General features: G+C 37.8%; 1 protein-coding gene across 3 annotated transcripts in view; it reads right to left on the minus strand.

The window, feature by feature from the left end:
* gpc6a (glypican 6a) overlaps positions 1–21,795 on the minus strand; it is a 257,930-nt gene that overhangs the window by 47,539 nt on the left and 188,596 nt on the right. For all 3 annotated transcript variants that reach the window (XM_074666146.1, XM_074666145.1, XM_074666147.1), the window contains exon 4: positions 9,937–10,102. In XM_074666146.1, the coding sequence (XP_074522247.1) occupies positions 9,937–10,102 (166 nt within the window). The remainder of the gene's footprint in view (positions 1–9,936; positions 10,103–21,795) is intronic.

The raw sequence follows: 21,795 nt of genomic DNA on the forward strand, positions 1-21,795 counted from the left end.
TAAAGAATTGATAAGGGAATCATTAAGCACAAAGGCTAATGATATCAATGGATTGAAACATTTCTTATCGATTCTCAACAGGAACCGGTTTTCAATTCCCATCCCTTATCTCTCAAAGTCAATAACACGATTACACCCACAGAACTTTAAAACTGTGTTATTTCTCAGAACTTTGTGCCAAATATCCAACAACAACATAATGATATCATCAATCATCTATCTTCCAAGAGGAATATGCCAGTGAGTTGTAGTCCACATGGAAGGAAACCTTAGTTTACTGCTAACAGGAGTAGCTCTTATTTATCCTAACTAAATAACTCACTCCAACCAGGCTAGCTGCAAAAAGCACTACAATGCTAACACCTGTGATCCATGTGCAACTTAAACAAACAAGCTACGAAAACCAAGTAGAAGTGACCCAATCCAAACAACCAACATTTGGTTTTATAACACCATTGGCTCCACAATCTGTAAACCAGAAAGGACTGAACACACTGATTGCTAGTTATACTGATGGGCTGTTGAACTAATAAAATCCAAGTGAAACATGAGTCAGGGTTTGTTAAGGCACAACAAAGAAACTCATAAGTTAAATTATCTTTTTAATGTTTAGGTTCAGTTAGTAATTCAGTCCCTTTTATATAGTAATAATTGTATCTAATATCAACACTGGACATGAGTGATTCTCATAATCCACATTACAATCTGTGGGAGACAAGCTGGTTGGCTAACCACAAAGGTGAAATAATGTAACACGAGAGACAGTAAGATAACAATCTTGCAAAGCTAAAGAGGAAGAAGAATAATCTGGATTATCTGTCTAAAAATGACAAAACTTTAAAAGTAGAGTTGTGTGGAGGAGACTTTTCAAAGGTCCCATATTATGCTCCTTTTCTGCAGTTTAATAGGGATCATTGATGTCTTCATGAAATGGCAGTAACATGTTTTGGTCCAAAAAGCCAATAATCAAGCACAGCAGCATTGTTTCCAGGCTCTCATAGCCCCTCTGTTCAGAACGGGCTGATTTAGTGGGCGTAACCTTCATATGTGAATGAGCCACCAATTATACAGCCCCGCTCTTCCGCATCACTGAGAGCGGCGCTACGAGCTTCGAGTGCACAATGTTTAGAAAACAGACAAGCTTGTTTACCGTAACATTACAGGCTGAAACAACAGGCTAACCGCAGCTAAAGTTAGCATCCTGAAGCTAACACAGAGACAGGGGGGACACTGAGGAAAAGCTCTAACATCTGCTCCACAGCACACAGCATTTAAAATACTCACATTTCCAGGGTCCGAGGTTTGTTGGCAGATGGTTGGTAATGCCCCTGGATTCAGGACCAGTCTATTCGCCCTTTGCTGTACTGTCCAAAGTTGGAAAAGCAGTCGGCCGTGAAGTGACTAGCACAGACATGCACAGTTTTACTGAGTGTAGCTGGCACATTTCCTTGATAAATGAACTCTTGCCACTTAGTCTTGTCTTCTTTTGAGACGGGTAGCTTGTGCATAGAACTATGTCCCTGTTTACAGCTGCTGCTACAGATAGAGGAGTAGGCGGGGAGGGGGTTCAAGGGTATCTGCTCCAGTGGACCAATCAGGTCAGACTTGCTCCTGATTGGTTAAAAAAGGGACTTGCTGACGTTGGCAAATCCCCAAATTCCAAACAGCTCGTTAGGTCAGGAAATTTATATTCATAAGCACTACTAAATACAGGTTTTATCATTAAATATCACATTTTGTGGGCTGGGAGGAAAGCCAAAGACCCAGAAATCTCACTAAAAGACTTAATGAAGTGATTTTTGCATAATATGGGACCTTTAAAATATTTCAAGTAAAAACATAATTGTCCAGAAATAATGCAAAAGTACTGTTGGTGCAAACATTGAAGACTAACATTGATAGCCAAGTCTTAGGGATTGTTTTAATTACCAATCAAAATGAACAAAACTGCAGATTTTAAGCTTAGACCAGCATCAATCCAGGAGACTGACAGAGGCGGCAGTTTACCTCGGGGACAGGTAGCTCACTGTCTCCCCTTGCTTCCAGCCTTTGTGGTTAGCTTAAATGTTAGACTATTCCTTCAGGTGCTTTATATGCAGTTTAAAAAGGCTGGAACTGGCAGTACATTAGAATGTAAAAATATATTAAATAATATGTTTTACAGCTGTTATCAATGTGCTTTCTAGAGGTATAGAAATAAGGATGAAAAGAGAGCGAAATAAAATGGAGCGAATAAGTCCAGGATCAAGTTATTACATAAAACCTAGTGGACAATCAGCTGTGGATCCCCCAGTATTATGAAAATGATATGTTGCTTGTACAAAAAGTGCAGCTGTGTAAGCATTCCTGCCAGTTTAACTGAAAAGCAGCATCTTGCAGATTTTGCACAGCCAGCTGCAATTAGAAATAAAAGATCCCGGTTGTTGATTATGCTGAGGATATAGAGATCACTTCTTGTCGGCTCAGTGAGTCATCCAGCCTCAGCTCTGTGACAGGCAGAAAACCAGCAGCTAGCTTGTTTGTTCCTGTCATGCTTGTTACTGAGCCCCTCGTGCCTGATGTTCTGTCAGTTTGAGCTTCTATGTATGAATGTGTCTTTATGCCGGCCAAATTATAAGCATCAACTTAAAAATGCAAGCTTCTTATGTCAGACTCAAGCAAGAGGAATCTCAAAGACCACCTAACAACTGCACAGCTAAAGAGTTTGGATGTTGAGTGACACTGTAGAGGATTTACAGTGAGATGAAAGACGGGGAGGGGTTTTGGACTGCAGTGAAGAAGCGCACGAGCTGAGTTTCTGCCAAGCTATCGATATCATTTAAAGCAAAGCACTGGTAGGTTGTTCATCTTCATAATCTCACAGACCTAACATTAAGTCCTTCTTGGAGGGCAGGAAAAGCACTGGCTAGGATTCTTGTGAACTGTGGGGGTTGTGGGGGGCTCCAGTTACACTGGGACACAGTCCATGCAATTAAAAAGAGATGAGCAAATAAAATCAATGAGGATCGCTTACACTGTGGTGTCAAAGGACTGAACAGAGGACAACATGGACTACATCTTAATTTGTAAAAATAATAATGTGCTTCCAAGTGGTTGAGGGGAATATAATGGTGTTTTTAAATCACAAGAAAACAGGAAGACTTTGTTTACCTCACTTTGAACCATAAGCTCTTCCTTTACTGACAGGTTTAACTCTCAATCTTTCCATTTTCATATGGCACAATAACAACAGCACCATTAACATTCAAAACTTTGCAAATTTTTATAGGATGTGTAACCAAATGAAGACATAAGTCTATGACATCCAGCTTCTTAATTTCAATCTTTAAAAGTATATGCTTAACAAGTGACTGGTTTACTCTTTTTGCTGAATAGTCACATAGCTGATCAGAGGCTACATTAGCATAAGCTAGTGCTAAAAGGTACCAATAGATGTTGACGATTAAAAAGTATTTATTTGGAATGAAACTGATACTCAAGAGCTCTTGAAATGCACTCAACTTGTTGGCTGCCCAAAGCATCTGCTTTAACTGAGGAAAAAGAAGCAGAGTTTTTGTGTTGTGGCAAGAACAGGGAGCTAATTAAACCAAATACTACAAGCTTGAGTAAAAAAGTATTCATGAAATCGGATCCCTCTGATCTCTGTTTGGCTGCTTGGTGTTTTCTACTTTTTTAGAAATTAAAAAGAAATAATCTTAACTAAACAGAGTCAAAGAGACCAGGTAAGATTAAATTCTCCAAATCTCAAACAAGTTAGAAAAACATCTCATGTTAGCTTAACTTTGTTAGTGTGTATCCAAGACTGAAGCTGCACTCTTGTGCTCCTCCAACAAATAATGCAGATGCTATTAAGATAAATAAGATGTCTATAAAGAAGTTAAGTTGATGCACAAAGTGTGAATTTATAAAGACAAAAAGTTTTCCTGCTTTGAACATGCAAGGTGAGTTCAGCTCATTGGAGAAATCCAACACAAGTTTACACGGAGGGGTAAATTACTTTAAAAAGTACAATTTTAAACTAAGTAAACTACAATTAGCATTTAATATGTTTCCCACTTCTTGGTGTTGAGTAAAGCAGTGAGCTAAAAGACATGCTAACAAATGAAGCATTTATCAGGGCTGAGAAATGGTTCCTTAAACTTCAAAAATAGTGCTTTTTTAATTTGAAGACTTTCAAAAAAGTTTTTCAAATCCATTGAAAAATAGGACTAAACATATCATTTCAAAGTTGCTACTCACTGAAATAGTCTTATATTTTGTATCTTGGAATGTTTTGTAACTAGTCTTCTTTCCTTTTGACTTTCTTCATCTTCCATCCTCTCTGGGTCTGTCTCTATCCTCCTTCTCTCTGCCTCTCCCTTTGTGCCTATGTGTCCCTCTTCCTCTCTCACTCTTTGTCTCTCCCTCACTGTCTCTTTTTCTCTCTCTGTAAGGGTATTTTAACAAGGTGCTGACAAGAAAAATGATAATGATGTGTCTGTCATGATGCAGGGCTGGGTAAATTTGTCAACGTGGCAGGTGACGGATGGTCTGGTATCCTCCATCGGCTGAACCATGAATTCTTTCCCTGAACATTCAAACACACATCCAAGTGCACACACCACATATGCTCACACACACACACACACACACACACACACACACACACACACACACACACACACACACACACACACACACACACACACACACACACACACACACACACACACACACACACACACGTACAGTTAAAAGTCAGGAAGACTAAATCAGTCAGCACAAGCACAAGCTAGTAAATGGTATCCTTCCTCAGATTTGTGCTCATTGTTCACTGACAATCTGTCTCACTCTGCAGCGTGAAAGCTATGAAGATGTTACTGTAACCTTTACAAACCGTCTCCTACTGTACTGTGACTGTAATAAAGGAGTGTATGACATGTTGCTGTAATCATCTCTCTCCTGCTGCATAGTGAAACAAAAATTGTCAAAGTTCACAAAGACATTATTATTTCACTGTTGCACAGAAGCCAGGAATAAACCGAGCAGTGACACATTAAGACTTCCTGGTAATGATTGAAAATGTAAAGGATGATCTGTCAGGGTATGAAACTCTTCATTTCCTCCCCAACATGTTCAGTGTTAGTGTGTCACATGATCAATCCTTCTTTGTATTCTTCTTCTTCTACATCTCAGAAGCTTTATCTAGGATTTAAAGCACTTTATGAAAAGTTGACCTCACTTGCTTAGCTATTAACTGATTAGATTGTGTATTTATTCATTTATTTATTTATTTATTTAGGCCAAACTTCATAGTATTCAGCTCTTTCATACATTTAATAATAAAAAAAACTTATTTTGTATTAAAAAGTAAAAGAAAAACACTGTCATAAATTAGGGAACATGAATAAAACTAAGAAATCGATTTAGCTTCATAGAAGTGCTTGTTACCTGTAAATACAAAAAAACAGTATATAAGTCGGTATGATGTTGTTCCACAAAATATGTCAGGACATTGTTCTCATTTGACTGAGGAAGGTAGCGAGGAAGTAATTTTAGCATTTGGTGCATCTAATACCAGATGAATAGAAAAGGCTCAACTGATACAGATTTTTTTCAGAAGAGCTAACCCCCCACAACATTCCTCCACCTGATGAAATAAAACTTTCAAAATATTGCTTAAAATAATGACATATGTGCTTTCACCATAACAGAAGTTCAGCCCTGCGCAGTGACTCCCATATTTTTCCATAAACCTGTTTTTTTGAGTCTGAGAGGAGTGATACAGAATGAAATGTGTCCCATTTAATGTTTATTGTTGCTAAAAACGTTGTCTGCAGTTTTGTCAGGCACGGAAGTTGATGTCACCTTGTGTTTTGTGTTTCTTGGAATGAGGGAACAAGAAAACAGCATTCCATTAATGTTTAAGAGAAAGCAGGAAAACAAGTGAGTTCACTCTGAGTTGTTGTTTTGCTCCATGTTTTTATGATTAAAATGAGGTGTTAAAGGTTTCATTGTTGTATTCCAGCTGTTACTTATGGTACCAATTAGCCAGAACCTTAATGTTGAAACTAGTTTAGTTCTGTTAGTAAGACCTAAAAGGCTTCATAATGTTGAAAACAGTATTCCTGACTGTAATTCAGTGACAGATTACTTTGCTCTTTCTAACTTATTTTTTCTGGACAGAAAACTGTAGACACAAAATGCTCCGTGCATTAAAAACAATCCAGCTTATCTTAACTGAATGCAGTGAGCATTGACGTAATTACCCTGAAAGTACCTGCATATTTTTGCCATGACATTTCAGAATGTCCACCATTAAAATACTGCAGGAATATCAGCAAGTAGAGTACATTGTGTCTTCGAAATTAAGCTCTGATGTTTAAAATTGTCCTCTTATATATTAGTGCTGTATTGTGGGCTGTTAGAGGCATTGATGCCCCAAGGCTTTTAAGTTTTCTACACGTAAGAGTTGGTCTATTTGACTTTGTGGGACGTTTTTGCTTATTAAGGATAAATGTTGTTAAACTAAGGCTATGAAAACTGAAATTGGGAGTTTGCAGACTTACCTGAAATTTGTCATAAGCAGAATATGCTCTTAATTATCCTGATATGATCCTGAAGAAAGTAACGAAATAAACTTTGTTGTCAACTACTAATATACACTCAGGGATTGAGGTAAAAAAAAATATATAATTCAGGATGGAAATTATATTTTTCATCTTACATGAATGATTGATACTCTATAGATCACTACTTTATAGATTATTTTATTTATCTAACTGCAACATTAGATCATTCAGAAGTCTTTACAGTTTAAGTCATTTGATCTTGTATTAAAATGAAGTTATCTCAGCCCTAAATTGAAAGATGAAAACAAGCTTTTTCTCTCAACATGAAGGTGAGTGGACTTTAAGAGACTGTAAGGAGGATTGCTCTAATTGGACTACAGCGACACCTTTTTACTGGATATAACTAGTGCTGCACGATTATCGCAATCGCAATCGCAATCGCAATCGCAATCGCAATGTCAGCACATGCAATTACGTAATCGCAAAAGAGGTTATTGCAATCGCAATGTCAGCACATGCAATTACGTAATTGCAAAAGAGGTGCAATTGTGCAATTATTTAAAAAAAGGGTAAAAAAATGAGCGTGTTTGTGTGAGTGATGGGTGTGTGTCTGTGTGTGTGTGTGTGTGTGTGTGTGTGTGTGTGTGAGGCTGAGTGAGAGAGCGAGCATGAGATGACTAATCAGTCACTGTTTCAACTGGTCATGTGACTACCTGCCCCCCTGGTACGGCAGTTTAATCAGACAAGATGGAGCACAAAGAAGTAAGTGAGTCGCTCAAGGCGAAAAGAAACTCTACCTCTGTTATTTGGTGTTATTTTGGTTACCGGTTGAATGACACAGCAAAAAGATGTAATTTTCAAAACTTGCAAAGCAAAAGTGGCATAAATGTGCTATTTTGAATACAAACAAAACAGTACTGTTGTGCTGTACATTGTTGTTTGTATACAGTAAGTTTGGATATTTTGAGAATTATTACACAATTAAAATCCTCAGTAATCCATCTCTGCTTTTTTCTTGTTTTTTCTCCATGATAACCAAGGAAGTCTGTAAACTCATGACACAACTTTTTTTTATTAAATCGCAAGCACAACCGCAATAGCAATATTGTCCACCTAATCACCAATCACACCTTTTCCCCAAATCAAGCAGCACTAGATATAACCCAACAAGATATTTATCAACAGTTATGTTGCACTGTTGTTGGAAATGTGACAACAAGCAAATTCTGTACCATAGTTTAGAAGCTAGCTTTATGTAGCGCTACTGGCAGTTTGGTGCTCCAACGTATCCGTAGGCTAACACGACGACAAGCAAACTCAGTTTGTACTGTAGAGTAGTAGTCAGTAAGAATTATTATTAATTATTATTCAGCACTGACTGACGGACCAGTGCTCTGAGACATGTCTGTCTGTCTGTAATGTGTAATGTGGGAGAATCCTGGTCAAGTCCTTCCAGCACTCTTCTACCAAGCAGAGCTAGCATAACCTCACTCCTTATTTTATTGATACTTTCAATCATTTTCAGTAGAGAAAATACAGATCTCTATTCCCACCACTAAACTTTGTCAGCTGGCATGGTGTTGTCAGAGAGACCTCACCGTACCGTTAATCAATCTGGTCCTGCTCGACACAATCAGGAAGCTACAAAGTAACATTTAAGAATAACCTATATTGACGCTGATAATCTCATTTTAAAGTGTGGATTACGATCAGGCATATATATATATATATATAGAAGAGAGACGTCTTCATTATTACTTAGAAACTCCTCACAGCCCCTCTAACATTCATTTAATATCTTTTTTAACACCAAAAGAAACAAATATTTTGATTTCTTTTTTACAGTAAATGTCCCAAAGTCAACTGGATTAAGTAAGATTAGAGAGCGTTTTCAGAGCTCATCCCCTGTTTCTCTTCTGCTGTGTAGGTTTAAAACTTAATAAAAAGTCTTGAGTCTCTCCAGGTTTAACCAATCAATGGTATCGATGGTGACATTTCAGCCTGAACAAAGTCTTCAGGTAAATGCCATTGAGGGTTTCTTAAAAACTGAGGGCTGTGCTTCTAATCTAACCTTCTCTAATAAGTGATGATTTGAAGGGATGGCAATGACAGACTGCGTGCAGGTACAATCCATAAATTTCTATAATGCAGAGATCTGCTCCAGTGGTGAGAACTGACCTGTGATACATTTAGAAGTTGTCTCTGAAAGGCAAATCAATATTTCTTTGCGAGCTGCATCGTAAGCAAATCGAAGTTCTTTAGCAACAGATAATGAATACAAAATGTCATAAGGCATCAAAAAGTGAGTCTTTCATTGTAGAAATAAACATCCCCTGGGTTCCACATTTCTAATTATAATACCTTCAATAATGCCGCAAAGAAAACATGATCTGCACAAAAACTTCCAAAATTAAAAACCCACTTTTTTTACATCTCAAGGGCGTTTTTGTCTCACCAGATACATCATTCTGTTGCAACAACAGCTTTTCCCATTACTGTCAAGCACAGCGTCCCTTTGCGGCAATAGATTTGCCTCTTCACAACTGAACAAGACACTAACTTTTTAACACATGTCATAAAGCTGTGAGACATCTCATTCAGTGCATAGGGGCCTGTGTTGATCTGAGACTTCAGATGTGCCATTGGAGAGAACAAGCGGTACGTCATCTGACGGTTTCTCCAATGACAGGCCTGTCACAGAACAGCCAAATGCTTCCAAGTGCAGCTCACTTGACACACAGTCTTCTGGGATATTTTGAAAAAAAAAAAAAGAAAAAAAAAAAACATGTCGCGCCCCATTTGAAAAAAAAAAAAAAAAAGTAAGTGTGGGTGGGAGGATGAGATTGGGGTACATAACAAATACAGCATTGGCCTACAAAAGATCCAGAGGGAGCACTCTATGTGCCTCCTTGGTATCCATTTAACAGGAGGGCTTACAGCAGCCAGCTACTTACAGCCTAACTGAAGTGCTATATTACTCAGTGAGCTCAGCTGGAAACACTATAGAAAATGTGTTTGCCTAGGATCTGCTCTCCTTTATCAATCCCAAACAGCAGGGACCAGAGCTTTAAGCACCATGCCAGGGTTTCAGCAACAGCAAACAACATTTCAGACTGAGGACAAAAAGGGAGGAATGGTTGCACAAATAAGATTTCAGTTTTGTCTCTGCAAATCCTTTAAAGCTGAATCTAACACAGCACATTCTGCTGAATTCCCACCGTGAATAGTCAAAGGCACCTCCTTGGAAAGTAACATGCAGACTAGGAAGGGAAAGTTCAAGTTTGCACATGGACAGACTGACAAGCAAACCCTCAAAGACTGGCAACGCAAAGTAAAAGAAAGGTGCAAGGATTCTTGATTTGAATCAGGGTTTTCTTTCCCTCACCGATGAAGAGGTTCCATTCGGCATCCAGGTCTGCCTGGTTGGCAAGACAGCCCCTCATGACATTGTGACAGTAGTTGTGGCAGGGTTTCAGGCCAGGCATCCCGCGGCAGTAAGGGCAGTACAGCATCTTTGTCAAGGCTTTGACACATGCTGGAACTACATTCACCTGTGGAAAAACAGAGAGGAAAACCACTTATTTCATACAAAAAATATAAAGAGGAGGTGGGGTACATCTATCAAAGGTCAACTTGTAAAAAAGCCGTGAAAAGGTACTGAGAGTTCATTGCTCACTTTACAAGTAAAAAAGTTAGAAAATAAAGTTGAGGAGAATTAATGACAAATTCATGTTTGTGTCCTGTTTTGTTTGTAAGAGAATTTTATTTAATTTAGGACCTAATTTTTTTCTTCTTTGAAACATGTAAAGAATGTTCATGATTTTGTCCTCATCAAAGTTTTCAATCTAACCTTTAGTAAAAATTAAGTCGTGTATAAAATCACAGCTCATGACCTGCAGAAGCAGTGGAAAGCTGAATATTTTTATACTTGTGATAATTTTTAAAGTCTATTAATACTATATGCAGTGACTGCAGCGACTACAGGTGTCAGTTAAGATAACGAGGTCTGACGCAGTAACTGCCTGTTTTTACAATTTTCACAGTGAACACCCAGTGTGGGGGATCTTAGAGTGTGTAAAACACTAATTTAGTCTTAGTTATCTCACACATGGGTTTCACAGAGGTGTGATATTGTGGGCTAGATTGAAAAATCTAACCTTTGCACAGTGTTTCCAAAAATAAATAAATGAGGCACCAAAAACCTTTAGCTTGTTTCATACAATGTGAACATGTTTGTTCTCTGCAGTAAAATGGGCATACTGAGGTGCTAATTTGACCTGGTGGTTAAATTAAATGTCACATACACCGAGGTTATAGTCCTCCAAGTGGCACAGATTTCTACCTGCAATTCTTTATGCATGTCTCTCCACACTCTCTCTTCTGGTTTATTGCTCTGACTGCTGTCCTGCCTTCTGAAAAATGAGGCACGGAAGCCAAAAATATGACTTAAAAAAAACAGGCATACAAACATGAGAACTCATAGAGATTTTTTGGCTTTTGCACCCGGCCTCAAGTGGACCTTCTAGACAGTGCAGTTTGATACACATGACCAGTAGCTTCATTTTTATTTTCCATTTTGGTGTTGCTACTTGTTAGTGACATTTGAGCATCCAAAAGTAAGATGGGTGAGATTTCTTTTCAGAACAATACAACAGAAAGATATGATGAAATGCCTTGACCTTAAGAGACACCAAAAAAACACAAACTAGAAGTTTCTTAAATAAGCTTTAGCTCGGGTCTGAACTTCTGTGACCGGTATGTATTGTATCTTTTCCCCTGACATACTTTGCTCAGAGTTTATATCTAGCTTCTAAATGAAACATTTACAGTTCAACAAACTGCCGTGATACATCAAGTCCCACACTTATGTCAAGTTCTTTTCAGTTTCTTTAATATCTGCAACTTTTCAATGTCACAACAAGGAATTAAGAGGAAGTATTGACAAAATAACAACGGTGTTCTCTACAAGTGACAATTTCAGATTTTAACAACACAGTTAAAGGTTTGCTCGGACTCTACGACATGAAACAGTCAGTGCACACAAAGCATCAATAGCAAGGAATACAATTGCCAACCCAAACTTCAGGGGAAGAGTCAGCTGCTATTAAACTCTTGACAAACATCCCCACACAACATCACATCCTCTGAAGCCTGAAATGTGAAAACCAACCAGATAAAACTGAACGACAAAAGGTTTACAACTCTGTCCATCTCCGTTCTGTGTGAGGGCTGTGCCTTTTGTTGTCGGGCCGTGTCACTGTACCAGCTTGACTGAAAGCGACAGTACTCTCACATCTGCTTCCCTTCAGAGGTGAGGATGCAGAACCAAGAGTACATCTGATAATTGGCCTGTCAGCCTCTGTATTCATGCTTGACTTTAGATGTTGTCCAGTACACACCCTGGAGAGACTGCTGGTGTGTATGTCTGTGTCTGTGTATGTGTGTGTGTGTGTACGCAGAGAAAGTTGGCAGATACGTTAGCAGTAGCTGTTAAAAGAACTGCACAACTGGAGACTATTCGCTTTACTTTAATGGTTTAGCTCTGAAAAAGGGGAAAAAGAAACCAATCCACCTACCACAGAAATTATTTGAGGAGACAGTTTTAAAGAACATGAAAGAAATCTAATTTTAGACTAAAGCCATCATCATTCATCAGAGGAAATGGCTGATCCATTTGACATTTCTAAAAGTCAGGTCAAGTCAAGAAATATGCCTGAAAGAGCTTTACTATCTGCACAGCCAGACAGCCTGTTCTATCTAAACCTCTGACTACGATAAGGATAAACTACAAATATTTTAAAAAGGGAAAAAAGGAAAAAACCTTGAGGAAAAAACTGGTGAGAAAGCCATCCGTCAGACGAATTCTGAAAAAAATCACAAATTTAACGAGGCTGAGCTGTCATTACACTAAGTTTTAGTCTCACCCAGATTAGCTGATTATTGTTTTTCCACCTGTTGTCTCAATGATTAGACTTTGTCAGCTTTATTATAAGCTAGATGATGTAATACAGCTGAAGATAAAAGAGAGACCAAACTAAAAAAGGAACAACATCAGAGCGCTTTCGCACAGCCATGGCAACACCTGAAGCTGGCAAATGACACCCACCTCAGTTTCATATCCAGTCTACTCTGTGGTATGATGTCTTTGATTTTACTGCTACAATGACCCCACCACCTTTGCAGGCATGTGTTTGCCTGAAAGGAGAAATGAGGGGGGCAAAAAGAAAGAGGTGTTCACTGTCACGTCTCTGCTTGCACTGCTTGTCAGCTGGCAACAAGGATCAAATGAGCCGTCTCTGACATTTGCAATCTGCCACTAACATCACGCGACGTCTCGTAAGAAGGCCATTAAACCAGCCTGCTAGCTGTCATTTCCTGCACTGCGTGTCATCTGCTGGTATGTGGCCTTGTAAATTGTTAAGTCAGTGTGGGAGTGTGAATAACATATGGAAATTCATAATCAAACGAGGTTCATTTTATTTAACACGTTTCAAAGCCTGCATGCATAAAGAAACATTTACATGTTCAGCATCTGTTGCATCATGGAGAAAAGAGTGAGCTGATTGATTTTTTTTGCATATGTATTACATATTTAAAAGCTGTTAGTCCTCGACAATATTGTGTGTTTGTAAAGCCAATGTGTAGTTCCTCGTGTGTCCAATAAAACAACGTCCATGTCTTATGCAGTATGTTGATATCATCCATATTAGAGATTCTAATTTCAACTACCTTCTTGACTTCTCTTTAAAAAACCTGCATAGGGTGAAGTTTTGGCCTTAGCCTAGATGCTATTGATATGATTTTGTTAGCATAGAGGTTAATGTTTTTTGTTGGCTTATTGATCATTACTGCAGAAAAAAAAGTTAACAGCCTGGTTAAAAAAAAAAAACAAACCCACAAGCATTTCTTTTGAAACAATAAACTTGCTAGTTTCCTCTATTCAAGGGCACGGTTAACTTGATGGAGAGGTGGACAAACTAGAGCTGCTAGCTAGGAGGCTAAAGGTCTGTCTTTGCATCTCGTACTATATTAACTGGAGTTAGCAAGTCAGAATCCTCAATTTGGCTGTTGGGGACGATAGGCTTTAAAACTCTGCTTCAGGAACAACTGGGTGACGTTTAATAGTCTACCACTGTGACTGATTCAAGCTGAGTCAGACCAAACTTTTAATCACATATGGAGAGTTAGAAGCAAAAAATATTTTAACTTTGGAATTATTGTTGTTACCAGAAGCATTTTCTATTGCTGTGATCATTGAATATGTCCTTTGGAAATCCAATATGTCCAAAGACGTCCTCGACTGTTTGATTTCCTAAGTGGCTAATCAATCAGGGGTAATTAAAAAAGATTTTATAAAGATTACAGTCAGATTTTGAGTTACTCCATATTGAAGTACAAAAGCATGAAAACAACATTCAATAACCCATTATAAACATTCAACAGCTTCTATTAACAGCCACAACTTGTTATTTTATATCTGTTGATTCAATGTTTTCAGTAAGACTAAAAATGTAAGTCAATCTGTGAGCAGTTTTTGAGATGATATAAACAAAGATTCTGATGTGCTAAAAATACAGAGTTAATGTTTAAATACTATTACATGATCACAGCAGATACTTGAAATGTTACCAGTTTTTACAACTTCATGTACTTATCAAACTCTTTTCTGAATTTATAATAGTGCTTGGAACCTTTCATTCTCCTCTCACTTGTTTTACCATATTTACTACATTAAGCAGAAATACATTTCTCCTTTTTACTTTTTCACAGGCAGGCCTGGAGGGAGTACAGAAAAATAAGAGGAAGAGCTAACAGGGAAAGAACCGGCTGGGGAGAAATCCAAAAACGCTGCCAAAGAAGCAGAGAAACAAACAGAGAGAAATTTGAGAGACAGATACAGATGAAACAGACGGAGTGAAAACCGGACAAGACACTCGCAGACAAACAGAAGGAATGGGCAGGTGCTGCTGCAACATTTGGACCAAAAACAGAACCAAAGACATGCCAGTCACAGTGCTAGCTGTGCTGAAAACTGACTCATATTTCCAAAAGACTTTTACTTGTAAACACACACGTACACTTTCTGTGATGTAAAGATGTTATTCTCTGTCAGAAAATTTTAAATGCTATTATTTATTTCTTTATCTATGGCTATGAAGGATCGTACAGTGCTAAGTCTTCAGCAGCCCATGAACAGATTTTTACCTTTCGCTCTCAGTTTGGTCATGCTGTGCCTTAACTGTCCTTTAATACTAAATTAGCACCACACCTATCAATCTTTGAGTCAAATCTGACTGCTACGTGCAATTCACCAGCCTGCTGTGAGAGAAAGAGGGATGAGACAGTTTTTAGATTGCACTTTCACTTTCAGCTACTCTCTCATGCTTCTCCAGTCATTTCTCCCTTCTCCTCCCTCTGCAATGACTCAAACTGTACAGATTAAATATAACATTTTCCTATCCAGCTATTTGAATCCTTTTATTTCACAGGGTAATTTGCATATAAATATATTTGTGACAGTGACAGGCTGAAAAACCGAAAGAGAGAGAGAGCCTTTTGTTTTTTCAGCTGGCTAAGGCCCAACCAGTCCCTGTACCTGAGCAGGGACATTAAACTGCATTAAAAACCCAATCATGAAAGGAAAACTCATAAACAGGATAAGTCCTAAACAAATTCACTGCTGCACTGTTGTAGAAATTCTGATAGCATTTGACAAAGGGGCCAGCAAAGACTCACAAATGTTCTTTTTTAACCTGATTTTTTTTTTTTAAACTGATTAGACTCACTGTCTGGACAGATTCATTGACCCAGCCGTCTTTTCTTTGGCAAATTTGTCCCTGGTTTCTATTGAAAAGTATAAAAGATGGAAGCAAATGACTGATATAATATACTTTTGCTTTATTATATGTGTAATTTATCCCTGTTATTGACATTACAATAATAGATGCTTTATTTTGAAAGATAAATGATTAAAGGTTGAAAACTAGAGACACAATAAGATAGCATGTGTGTCATCAGTTAACAATGAATTAATTATAGCAGGGGATGTTCAGACTCTCCCATAAATAAAAATATTACATTTAACATGACTCATACTAGTTAAGTAGGGTAATGTATAGGCTCTGATGTGTGTGACGATCTTCAAATAAATATTTATCTGACCCTTAAGTAGGCTTGTAAAAAAAAAGGTTCAATAAAAACCCTAACAATTTACAAATCTGGAGGGTATTTCTTAGCTTCATAAATAAACTTTTCTGTTGTGGCTTTTTGTCTTTATTTGACAGAGCTGCTTGAGAGAAACAGAAAATGAAGGAGAAGAGAGGAGGGATGACCTCAGTGACATCTGTTCTCCATCAGCTATAAAGCTGTATCACTGAGAGCCTCTTCAGGCCCGGGGTACTCCAGTTTCAAGCTATCAATTTGCGCACTTTTCCCTTCATGCATATGCTGTATGATTCTGTGTGGTTTATGGTGGACATTCCCTGAAAGGCACTCACAAAAATTTTCACTATAATAATAATAAAAATTATAATAATGATAATAATAATAATACATTTCTTTTGGCTTTTTGAAGCATGTTTTCTACATTGACATTGCCTCATTTCTGCACTTGAGGCACATCTCTCCTGATGAGGATTCTTTCAGCTGCTTCGGATCATAGACTTTTGTCAGCCACTGCAACTACACCTTTCTGAATAGAATTTATATTTTGCATAAGAATGTTACATTTCTAGCCTGACTCAGTTAAATGAAACTATAATAAAATTGACAACAATCAAATCTTTTCAAACAAAATGTGTTTCCAAAAGAATTTATTTTGTGTCCGGGGATACCCTGCATATTTTCTGGCTTAAGTATCCTAAACTCCTGCCCTGTTGGAAGAATCTTAGATTTAGTGTGATGGGCGCTACTTCCATTGACATCCCTCTAGCACAAAAAGTACAGGATGAATTCATGAGCAGACTGGATCAAGGGTTGATCTGTTTCTGTCAATTCAATTATACTTGGCCAAGTTTCTAAACAGCCTTTGTATGTGACTCAAAGAAAACACTCTAAGAACGTTCTGAGTTGTCAAGCCTTTTGATCTCACCTAAAGATCACTGTAGCTTATTAATGACAACCAAAGAAATACCTTTCATCCTGGAAATAGAAAATAATTTAAGCTGCCCTCAGCTTTATGAGCCTTGTGACACATGTAGAGGTGTGAAAAGAAACTGATACAGCAATATATCACAATACTTTGACCTCTGACATAATATTGACATTTCAACTCTTAATATCAATATCTAAGTTTTTTTTTTTCTAAACAATCATATTTTAGCAGTCTTGGAAGTCAAATAGCACTTACACACCTTGACTGCAGTAGATCGTGCTGAAGAGCTACCCTGCTATATGTTGCACATAGACTGTATAATAAATATAGACTCAAGTTTTTTTTAAATATTGTAATCCTAAACGTGATAAGATGGGTTTTGATGCCATAGCATCACTGTTATCTCTCTATTTGTGAGTCAATTGGTTTAAAATCATACAATTATTTATACTGTAGGAGACTGATAAAATGTTCATGGTAGTAACTTTTCTATGCAATATCAAATGTTTTTTTTTTTTTTTTTTTTTTTTGAGAAACACTGGTTACACCGACTGACCATGGAACACTGTTGTATCATGACCCAGTGATCATAGTGCGTATTGGGGTTGTTGCCAATACTCACCCCAAGACACATATGCATCAAAATGCTTCCTTGCACAATTATCTATCAGGGGTTTTAACATCAGTGCAGTGAGTGTGCCGAGCAGTGCAGGGTGCCCTGGATGAAGGGTAATCTGTTAATCTTGTTAGCACTTATTTACAGTCGAGTGGTTGGAGTGCGTCACAGCAGGATGAAGTTGTGACTGGTATGTGCGATGCCACAGATTCAGTGTGAGATTAAAAACACTTATCTAGTCATCTGATGTTAAAGTGCTGTACTAACACTGCCTGGAAAGCATGTGTTTGTGTGCCAGGCAGTGTGAGTTTTATTTGCCATGGTGTTAACATTCAGATAATTTACAGAAGGGAAAGTAGTGATGCTATAATATTAATGCATCCATTGCATTAAAAATAAAAGTTCTATACCCGTTACTGTCACTTACAGCTAAAGCTACATCAGGGCTATTGAAAATTAACCAAAAGTGATGATGAAGGTAAAAAATAATTTTAATATTAAGGGCACACACTTTTAATATTATATGTAGTGTTTATAGTTAGCTTTTTTGCAACTGCTATTGGTTAAGGAAGAGGACTCTTTTGTTTGACAAACATCCGTATAACAAACTTTGATTTTTTATTGCATGATATATCTATCTTAAAAATGAAACAGGTGGGTAACAAGTATAACATTCCACTTTACATTAAAAAGTATAAGAAACAGAAAAAAATCACCAACAAAACATCTTGAAGGGGTATAAGTAGGCTACACCTTCTTGTTCATGTTCATGTCTCTTTTCAAAAGAAACACATAATGACTTAAAAAAAAAAAAACATCTTGACATTTTCGTGGATATTTTTTTCACCAGATTATTAGATCTGAACACATATGCTACCACACTGTTCTCCAGAGGAATCCACAGACAAACACAAGGGGGTGAGGTTCAAAAAAAAAAAAAAAAAAGCAGACTTCTCATTAGCCTGCTGCTTCAAAGGAGCAGCTTGAAGATGTGGCCAGCTGTTCTGCCACTTCTCTGAAGTGAGCATTAACCTTATTGAGGACCAAACAACAGTAATTATAATGGCATTACCCCTGATCAATTATATAGGAAGCTGTATTGAAGTTTTTCATGGTGAGGCTACAGTCATGAGTCTTTACACTCAAGTGAAATGGAACAAGAAATATCTTGGTACTTTATCGTAATGATAAGTAACCACACCTGATAAAACAGGCATTCTTGGAAGACATCACCTTGTGTATCCGACAGGGTGTTGTCATGCACATATGGTGTGAACTTCCTTCAGGTGTAACAGAGGTGGGAAGATTGTAGAAGACAGAAATTGCTTTGTGCCACAAAGTAATGAAGTTGTGAGAAATGACAAAGACTTTGCAAGCTACCAAGGCCAATCAAGGGGAGCACTGGTGGGACAGCATGCACGTTGCCAAAAGTCCTTTCAATAGTTCTGTCATAATTATTGTGACAGGTTGCGTTTCTTCGCACTGATTGGACAAGGATGTAAGACTTCATTGCTGCCCCAGTGTCCCTTCTCAATTCCACAGCCATTAGTGTCAATGGCAATATGAATGATCTGTCAGTGCGCAAATCAGACCACCATCTGCTTCCAGGAGAAGCATGTGCCCGCTTGACGGCAGGCATCTCTGTAAAAACTTCACTTAATGTCTCTTATTACCAACCAAAGGCTCACATTAAAGGCTGGGGCAATAAAAAGCAAAAATTAATTCTGTAGGTTAGAAAAACCAATAAACACACAGAAGCTAAGAGTGAGCTCTGACACAGCAGCCTTTAGCTGTACTGACAAGGAAGCTAAATGATTTTAAATCACACCTTCAAATAATAAAAGAGGAAAAGATGGACAAACTGCAGTTAAATTGTCATTCTTATTTTGTTAACAGAAATAATGTTAATGAAAATAACAGTTTTGAGATCAACTTTATTTACAAACATGTAATAAATTGAGTGAAATCTGTTTTTTTAAAACTGTTTTTTTTTTCCTTGGCAAGGTGATAATGTTTTCAAGAAGAGCTCATATAGAGAGATTATCAGTCCATGTCATCAAAAGATGCACAAACATTTTGACCTCAGAGGCAGCCATATTCACACAGACGAGTTAGCGTTTTTAATCACTAAGTTCAACCTGTTTGCACATCAAAATGTACGGTTGGTCAGTGGTTGGTTGTCAGAAATAATAATATACAACATATGCATTGTCTACCAAGTTTTGGAGGTTACAAAACAACCAGTATTTTGGAGTTAATAGCGACCATGCTAACTGGTGACTCTCAGCCAAAGGTATCAGTGATTAACTGCCAAGAGTCACCAGTTCACAGGGTCACACTTTACACTGGAACACCAGCAACGTCTGTGGGTGTGTAATTAAATGTGCCATCTTTATCCAACCTCAGTCAGTCAGGTTTGGCCGCAAACAAGCATATTAACTGCTGATTTTCAAAATACACATTTTACTCTGCTTGTTTAATGAAAAAGTTGGTTTTGAGCAGAGAGTAACTAATAAGTGAACCTTTAAATTATGATTAACAAAAACAGATTTTATGATCAAAGTAAAATTACAGAATACTGTGAAATTATTAACCAGTCTATTAACCCTGAAATACACAACCGATAATATTCTGATTAGTGCAGTTCTCTGGACGCAGTTTTCTGATTCTTTTATTATAACCAGGACTCAGACCCAGCAGTATGTGTGCTCTTTTTGGTTTGGGAAAGTTTCTGATTTATTGACACATGCTTATGTCCTGGTATGTCACAGTCTGGTAAGTGTCGACGGCTAATGAAGTCATGAGCACAGTGTGACAGTTGTGTGTTAAAATTCCCTCTGGGGTACACACTGGATTTCTCTGCTAAAAACGTCTGTCCACTTGCTGATCTTTTCTATTCACTCACTGCTGTTTCACAAAGCTGGGAGCCATTTACCATCCGTCAAAGTGATCAAATCAGGTAAAAAAAAAAGTGTTTTTTTGCTGGTTTACTCCCCTATGTCGGTTAACAAACCATTATACTCAGCAGTGCTTCTGCACTCAAGTTGCGCACACCCACCATTGTTGATAAACAATGATCCCCCTATAGAACAGTAGCATACAATGCATGATATACAAAAGCCTTTGGAAGGTTACATTTTTGATGTAATTTGCTGAGTTTTAATAAAACACTTCTAATGTACAGTATTTCCTTTTCGGAGATGTAGTCTTTGGCTTCATCTTAAACAAAAAGTGCAGTTTTGATATGCTGAAAAACAAGCAATTTAGAGGAAAAGAAAGCTACATCTGTATAATGAATGGACATAGTCTTGGTGGCATCACCTGCCTGTTTCTGAAACAGAGTTTTGACAAAAATTGTCAACAGGGGCAAAATTGGAAATGAGGCCAGCTTTGAGCCTCTTTACTAACAGCTACAGGGCATCTGCCTGCTAAACAGCTGAGCTGTACCTTTGATTGGCACTGATTCTTGAGACTTTGGCAAAACATGTCCCACCAAGAAAAGTGTACGTTTGAGTGAAAGTGAATTAAATTATCCAACTTACAGCATCCAGTGTTGATCATTAGAGTTTTTTGCACTAATATAACATTTTTTTTCATGTTTGTTTTTATTATGGTAAATTATATGACCATATGTTAACCCAGGGCCCAAAAAATCTGACAACAGTTTATCCTTTCAATTAGTAATAAAATTGTGAAAAATTATTCAAAATGAATAATATTTAAGCCAAATGAAAGAGTAGAATTGAAAGTACCTATACATCATTCAGCAGAATATTTTAGCACAGAAGAAGAAGAAGAAACAGGGAATACCAAAAAAAAAGCTGAGACTGAAAAGTAAAAAGTCAGACAGAGTTGAAGTGAGAATATCCAAGACAGGAAAAGCAAAGATGGAAGAAGAGGGCAGATGATGAGAAAATTAAAAAAAATCAGTGGTTAAAATAATCTGAAAAGCCTGGCAAAAGAAAGGTTTTGGAGCTGAAATGAATCTGATCTGTTCGATAAGAATATACCAAGCGGCAATCTCCCGTCTAGATATGTGAAACAATGCAGAAGTGCTAAAATCTAGGGTTTCTAAAGTGTCCGCTTGAGGCTGGCTCTGGAAGTATCTAAAATTACATTGACAAGAACTGATCCTGCCTACCTGAGGTCCCTCAGCCAGGTCTACACTCCTTCTCGCCCACTACGCTCTGCTTGTGAAAGCTGGTGCTCCCAGCCCAGCGCAGCTCTAAATCTCTAGCCAGACTCTTCTCCTCTGTTGTTCCAAATGGTGGAATGTATCACCTAATTCCATATGATCCGCATTGTCCCTTTCTAAGAGATATCTGAAGACCTAGGTGATTATTGATGGTGCACCTTGTTTTTGGGCGACATATAACGTCATAAGAGTGTATCCTTCTCATCCCTCTCACGTACTGTACAACTCATGCCATTAAACTCTGTGAACTTCAGGTGCTTTGGCTTCAGGGTTCAGCAGGGATTGGGAAATTGAGTCCTGGCAGAAATGATCCAGCACAAAAGAAAAATGAGGACGAGTG

This window comes from Halichoeres trimaculatus, unplaced genomic scaffold (assembly GCF_033239565.1).
Source record: "Halichoeres trimaculatus isolate MK-OKI-2021-1 unplaced genomic scaffold, fHalTri1.1 fHalTri1_scaffold_3, whole genome shotgun sequence".
In the NCBI taxonomy this organism is placed as follows: domain Eukaryota; kingdom Metazoa; phylum Chordata; class Actinopteri; order Labriformes; family Labridae; genus Halichoeres; species Halichoeres trimaculatus.